Below are 7,036 nucleotides of genomic sequence, written 5' to 3'. Positions count from 1 at the left end.
AAAACTTATAAATGGTCCCTGTGTAGTGAAATGACAAAATTGCTCCTGACTTAACGGCTAAATGGTAACGGAGTTAGCCGGAAGGACCAAATGTTAAAAGTTTTGAAACCACAGGGACGATCCGTGAGGTTTTTTGAACTTAGGGACTAAACTTGATATTTTCAAAAACTATAGGGACCATTTTTGAAGTTTTGTCTTTTTTTTTATTATTATAAAATAGTTCAACCGTAAATCGTATACAAAAACATAAATGACTAAAGTATACAAGGAGCAAATTTCGTTACTCTTTTGGACACGACCATATTAAAAGTTCATATTGATTTTAGTGGTGAAAATAGATATATTGTTAAAGTTAGAGGGGGTCATATGCAGTTTTCTCTAAAACATTACTAAGATGTAATTCGAACACATAACCCTTAGCAACTCGTCGGTCCGCCATTCTCGTCAGTCCAAGCTTCAAAACCCTAGATAAATAATCTCCGTCAAAGCCCCAAAAACGTCGGCATCAGGTCCCTCTCAATCAAAGGTATGCATTTTGTTCTATCGCAGTTTCAGATTTCATTAGGCATTCTCAGTTAAAAGATTATCACACGTATATTAATCGACTACATGCTTTGTACAATTTTCCTAACATCAACTAAATAGACGAGCATAGTCACATCCACTGACATAGATCTAAATCATTGCTTGTCTTCAGTTTTCATTTTCATAGTTTTAGCAACAGTCTCGTCTTCTAAAAAAAGAGGTTCGTTTAGTATTATTTTAACAAATGTCGAGATTCATATGCGATATTGATAAGGATTTTATTCAAAGTTCAACACCAGCATCTCCGATTTCAACTCAATTTACATTTGTATCGACGGAGTGTGTGCCAAATTTGTTCCTTCGCCTCTAACTTTGTTGTTTTCATTTCTATGTTCATATGAAGAGGTAATTTAGTAACTAGTATACATTACACAGTTCATAATCTGGTTTCAGAAAGGGGAGAAGGTGAAAGATGCCACTATATGATTGTATGCTATTGCTGAAGCCTGCTGTTAAAAAGGAATCACTTATAGAATTGGTTTCTCGAGTTGGGAAACATGTATACAGAAGAAATGGCGTTATCACTGATCTAAAGTCACTTGGAACTGTTCAGTTGGGTTATGGTATCAAGAAGCTTGATGGCAGATACTATCAGGTAAATCACTTGCATTTACTTCAAGATTTCCTATAAATTTTGCATGATCATTCCCACTATTTAACTCAGCACATATTTGCTACTTGCTAATTTATGTTTTAGGCCTTGCTCAAGTTGTAAACTTGTATCTAACCAGTGGGAAACTGTTGATTAAACTTACTAAAGCCTCTTCATGAATCTTTCTAAGCTTGAAAATGTAGTCTAATAACAGGGTCGTGTGTATAACACATTATTCAACTGTTTGTGTGATTTTCATATGAGATTATGTTGACACAATGACACCTATCAAACTTGAAGTGCATGAATTGCTACTGTAAGTTGTTAAGGGAACACCTGAACACAAAATTGTTGAATTGACAGCATAATCTTTAGGAGGAAATCTGAAATTGTTCCAAATTGCATATAAATTTTAGTTTCTTTTTCACACCTCATTGAAGTGCCCATTAATTTATAATATGTTCAATTTATAATAACTGTTAGACTAAACTGCAAAAATAGTCCCAATGTTTTGTGTGTTTTTTTGTTTGTAGTCCATAAAGCAATCTTTTTCTATGGATGGTCCTTATTGGAGAGTTTCATTCTGGTTTTGCTCCCTGACTTTAACACCCTGATTTAAGTCTGCTAAACCCTTGTAAAATGACCATTTTGCCTCTCATTATAACTATATAGAATTATTTTCCATGGGACCCACCATTTTACCGAACTACATGTAAATTGAAACAATTATGAAAAAAAACAAAGGTGTACGATGTACCTTCTCTCCAAGTGGTCCTTTTAGTCATTTCCAATATTTTACTCTCTGTGTACTGTGTACATATAATCATTGTCCTTATTATTATTGATGGCATAGGGCCAATTGATGCAAATGACAATGATGACCCCACCAAGCTTTAACAGTGAGCTTCATTATTTAAACAAAGAAGACCGTTTGTTACGTTGGCTTTTGGTCAAACATCGTGACATTAAATTTGGTGGTGAATTTTTCAATGAAGATGATGGTAGAAGTGATTTGAAAATGATGAGAAGCAGTATTTATGATGTTGGTAGTGAAGAAGAAGATGATGATGATGATGATGATGTGGAAGAATATGATGCAGCTTTCCAACAACAGAACAATGATGTTTGAGTTTGAATTTGATAGTTTTTAGGAGTTGAGATTCTAATCATTTTGCATGACGTGTTTTAATTAAAGAATACGTGGTGGTTGTTTCTATCTTGTTTAGTATGTTTGTTTGTTGCTACTTGTGAGGCATCAATAAAACCATCTCTTGGATACCCGTTTTAGGGTTTGATTTGAAGAATATTTTTGAAAAGAATGGAATTTGTTGATGTTTTTCATTTGGTTTGAAAATCTATCAAGAGATTTGAAATATAATTTAGAGGAAATGCCATGATGTTTATACACATGGATTTCCATGTGTAGTACTACAAAGTTAGAAAAAAATGGCATCTTCTTCACTATCTAAAGCTATAAACTCATTTTCCAAATTGACATGGGGCATCATGAAATAGTGAGAAAAATGGGTATTTTCGTCATACTTAAGCTCTTGGAAAAAAAAAAAAAAAAGTAAATTATACGAATGGACCCTATGGTTTAAGATAATTTATGTGTTTGGTCTCTAACTTTTTTTTTTATTTGACAAAATTTTAAAAATGGTCTATTTGTTTTAATTTATTTCCTAAAACAGTCTATGCATTTTTATTTTACTTTTTTTTTTTTTTTTTTTTTTTTTTTTACATGAATGGTCCTTTTGGAGAAACCTCTACATGCAAATAGTCATTAACACTAACGTTCGTTAGAGACAGACGTTAAGTCACCATAAGGACCATTTGTGAAATTTTCTGAAACTTCACATAAGGACTATTTGTGAAATTTTAGAAAAATCTATTAATCTTTGTATTAATTATCATAAATAAAATAAAAAGGCAAAAAAAAAAAAAACGTAGAAAATGTAATATTTATATAAATAAAAAATAAAACTTATTCATTTTAATCAACATACAAATATATTTTATTTAACATATAAATAATTTTTGTTATATAAACTCTATCTAATTTTAATAATATCAGAATATAACACATTTGTTCACCAAGCCTATACATAAAACCAAGCATGATATTGGATTAGATGCCCTGGATGTTGTTGTGCTAGTAGTATTGTTCGATTTTTAATTATTTATTATTAGGATATTGGAATGCTAACAATTTTTGTTTTTATGGTATGGATTAATACACTAAGGGCTCGTTTGTTTACTTCTTATTGCCTCTTAATAAGAGGCAGGTTTGAATCTTTATAACTCAGAGCGTTTGTTTGGCTCTTATTTTTCACATCTTAATCTTAAAAATACATCTGACCGAATAAGTGTTGGGAGGAAGTTTGAAAAGAAAAAATTACACGCTTGTCCTCTATTCTCCTAATACCCTTCCATCGCTTGCTCTCCTCCATCGACGCCTCCCATAACCATCGATTCCTTCCAAGATCATCGACCCCTCCACCATCGACACTTGCGACCTCCATAATACTCCCTGCCTCCGACGATCTCCTTCGGCGATCTCCACTGTTGTCCTCTGCTACACTCCTCCTTCCCCACAACCGGTGTAGCCCTCCTCCTTCCACGCAACCAACAACGTTTCCCTAGAAACAAAATTCCTCCCTTCAGCCGCTCAAGAAGCTCGACATTGAAGCCCTAGATTGATCACCTCACAATTCAGCAGAAACAGGTTAGGCCCATGGTCGTCTTTCTCATACGATTAGCTTCATGTGTATCTTTATGTATCTATATTTTGATCGAACGAAAATTTCATCATGTATCTCAATTGGGATATGTTTCTATAAACTTGATAATTATTCAAAATCAATTTGAATCATGTTTTGATTATTCAAAACAGTATGTATTTATATTTTGATTGAACGAAAAGTTCATCAGGTAAAAGCTTTGTTGGGTCATTAAATTACCATTAATAGTTAGATATCATAGGATGAATCCTTTGTTTGGTTGATATAGGTGTCTGATTATAACCGAGGTCTACAAAGGGAAGATGATAATGGACATGAACAATACCAGGTCACAAAGGGAGGGTGTCGAAGAGTTATGGACAACGATTGTTTTTTTTCAGCTTCATGATTATGATATTAAAGGTAAAGAAGGTTTAGTTCATGTCTCACAAATGGATACAACTACAAGAAGAATCCCAACTGCAAAAGATGTTGTCAAAAGAGATCAAGAGGTTTTTGTGAAAGTAATTTACATATCAGGTAAAAATGGAACACATATGTAGAAAACACATATATAATAGTTTGATAGCAACAATGGAACACATTTATTAGTTTTGATGTTGTTTTGGTTAATATTGGTGTTGTTCTTATGAATTTTGATGTTTTTATAAGTTTTGATGTTATTTTTGTGAGATTGATGGTGTTGAAACAATAGTTAAAAAGTAATATAGTCATTTTTTTATAGCTTTGTACTTCCTATTTCTACCCAATTAGAATGATAGAATTGGTTAGAATTTTTAAAATACAATGTTTTAATAAGGAATGGTTGGAAGTACAATTTTATAATTGAAAGAAATGATAGTGAAGGGTAAAATGATCATTTTCATTATTCAGCACAACAATTCAGAGGTTCCAACCAAACAACATGTTAAAATTCAGATCTTAAAGATTCAGACCCTCTTAGAAATTCAGACCTCTTAAAAATTCAGATCTTAAAAATTCATATCCTGCCAAACAGCCCCTAAGTGTATGATTTTTTTCATCATGTGAAATTTTGTTCTATATTTGAATGCTTAAATCCTTAGATGGTTGTACACTATTCTAAATGCTAATAATTGGTCACATTACATGAATAATTATGCATTTAGACTAAGATGAAGCCCGATCAATATTATGGAGATGAAAATTAATAATGTTGCAAGCTATATTTATGTTTGTTAAATAATGAATTAAGATATGACTCTCTCAAGGTGTCACTTCATTTATCAAAACCATTAAGTGAATATTGAAGAATGGATGGAGTCTACGTGTCCATTGACCTGAGATGTATGTTGGTTCTTTGTAACATCCCAAATTTAGGGTTAAAATTTTTCATGTGATTAATTAGGTAATTAATTAATTAGAAAATTTTTATCTTATTTAATTAATACAAAAGTATTAAATGAATAAATGTTGAAATTGCAACATTTGGAAGTTAGGGACTAAATATGTGAAAAATGAAAGAAGTGTTGTTGACCAATGAGTTACTCACTTAAATGAGTTTGGATCATTAAATTCATAAATAAAATGGAGAGGTACTAAAAAGGGTTAAATCTCCAAGTTAAGTTCCATTAATTGGAGTTTAGGACCAATATTGTCAAAATATGTGGATGTGCGGGTAGAAATTAAAAATAAACTTATTAGAGGGATCCTTATCCTTATTTTCATCCAAAACGTTTGGGAGAAAGCTAAAAGGTTTGGGAGATGTAGATTTCATGAAGAACCACCATCTAGAGTTTGAATCAATCAAGTGGTGAATATATAGTGTAAAGAGTGAAAGAAATATAGGGTTTAATATATAATTTATTCATCTACTTACCCTAACTTCGGATTTGAAGCATAAATTCGAAGTAAATTTTGATTTCTTGACCATTTGTGGACTAGGGTTTTGTTTTCGAACACATCTAAGGTAGTTGATGTAGGTTTAAATCCAAATTTATCATCCATTTGATAAACTTGGTGTTTGAGTGATAACCCACTACAAACCTAGATCCCAATGATAATCATAATGTTCAAGTTGTTCCCTTAGAGGATTCTGTGATCATTAATAGTTTTGGGGAAAATGTCATATTAGCCCATTAAACTTGTCATGTTTCGTTTAAAAGGTCACTCAATTGTTTTTTCGTTACAAAATGATAATAAAGTCATGTATGACCGTTTTAAAATGTCTTTATGTTACCTGGTACCGGTATAAGAGGTATACTTGGTGCCACGACACAAAATGACTGTGACATATCATTAAATGTAATGGCAATGTGTGTTACCTTTCAATTGAAATCTTTTAAATAAGGTGGTTTTCGCTATTTCCTTCTCCAATTTCGTTGAACTCTTTCAAGAAAAACCCTTGTTTCCACTTTCCACCAAAATTCTTGTCGATGGTTGTATTCATCTCAATCAAAGTTCATTTCCAAGGTTTGTTCATCAACAAACCTTTTTGCTACTTAGATGGTATTCATCATGTATTTGACGATATGACTCACAAGGACTTTATTGGTTTTCTTGAACGATTAACACAAGAGAAGTGTCAGAAAGTTTACTATTGTCAGTCGGATTTAGAAATCCCAGAAGGTTGAACATTGATTTCTAATGATCTTGAATATCAAGGGTTTATAGACGTTGCGTATAGGTGTTGATTACAACTTCCTGTGTATATGGACCATTTTGGTACTCATCTGCAGACATTTTGTGATGTAGTAAGTAAGGAAAATGACATTGAAGACACTTGTTCTGTCATGTCAAACATGTCAATGGAAATGGAAAATGGTGTTGACCTAACTCTAATTGAGTTCATGAGTCCACATAAGAGCAACATGGAAGGAATAACGTATGATGGAATCAGTAAAGAAAATGCAAATGAGAATGCAACAGAAGTTGAAAGCCCATAAGATGATGAAGATGAAAATGTCCCAGATGTGAAAGGTCAACCAAGGTTCAATGAAGACATGCCTTGGAAGAAGTAGTTGCCAATTCTAGGTATGAGATTTATCAATCCTAAACAATTGAAATTCATGCTTTGTAATTATGTTGTAGCCAATGGGTTTCAATTGTATTATAAAAAATGACAGTAAAAGATTATCGGTTAATTGTTGTGATGGTGAAT

The 7,036-nt window shown here is 32.3% G+C and overlaps 1 protein-coding gene across 2 annotated transcripts; it reads left to right on the top strand.

Moving 5' to 3' along the window:
* The first annotated feature begins 368 nt into the window (after positions 1–368).
* LOC145053611 (Translation elongation factor EF1B/ribosomal protein S6 family protein) lies at positions 369–2,481 on the top strand. Of its 2 annotated transcripts, none has more exons than XM_079001686.1 (3): positions 369–526; positions 979–1,180; positions 2,031–2,481. In XM_079001686.1, the coding sequence occupies exons 2-3, from the start codon at positions 998–1,000 to the stop codon at positions 2,304–2,306; spliced, it is 459 nt and encodes a 152-aa protein (XP_078857812.1). In that variant the 5' UTR covers positions 369–526; positions 979–997; the 3' UTR covers positions 2,307–2,481. The 2 variants fall into 2 exon arrangements, with proteins under 2 accessions (XP_078857812.1, XP_078857813.1); XM_079001687.1 differs by having other exon boundaries at positions 384–526; positions 961–1,180.
* Positions 2,482–7,036: the final 4,555 nt, after the last annotated feature.

This window comes from Lactuca serriola, chromosome 5 (assembly GCF_051521515.1).
Source record: "Lactuca serriola cultivar US96UC23 chromosome 5, Lser_US96UC23_V15, whole genome shotgun sequence".
Taxonomy (NCBI): Eukaryota; Viridiplantae; Streptophyta; class Magnoliopsida; order Asterales; family Asteraceae; genus Lactuca; species Lactuca serriola.
The sequence above is the reverse complement of the archived record's forward strand: the minus strand, read 5'-3'. Positions and strand labels throughout refer to the sequence as shown.

Bases quoted from the DNA above. Each gene is read 5' to 3' on its own strand.
- LOC145053611 (XM_079001686.1), top strand. From the start codon at position 998: ATGCCACTATATGATTGTATGCTATTGCTGAAGCCTGCTGTTAAAAAG. The intron at 1,181-2,030 runs GTAAATCACTTG...TTGATGGCATAG, and splicing joins TTGATGGCAGATACTATCAG to GGCCAATTGATGCAAATGAC.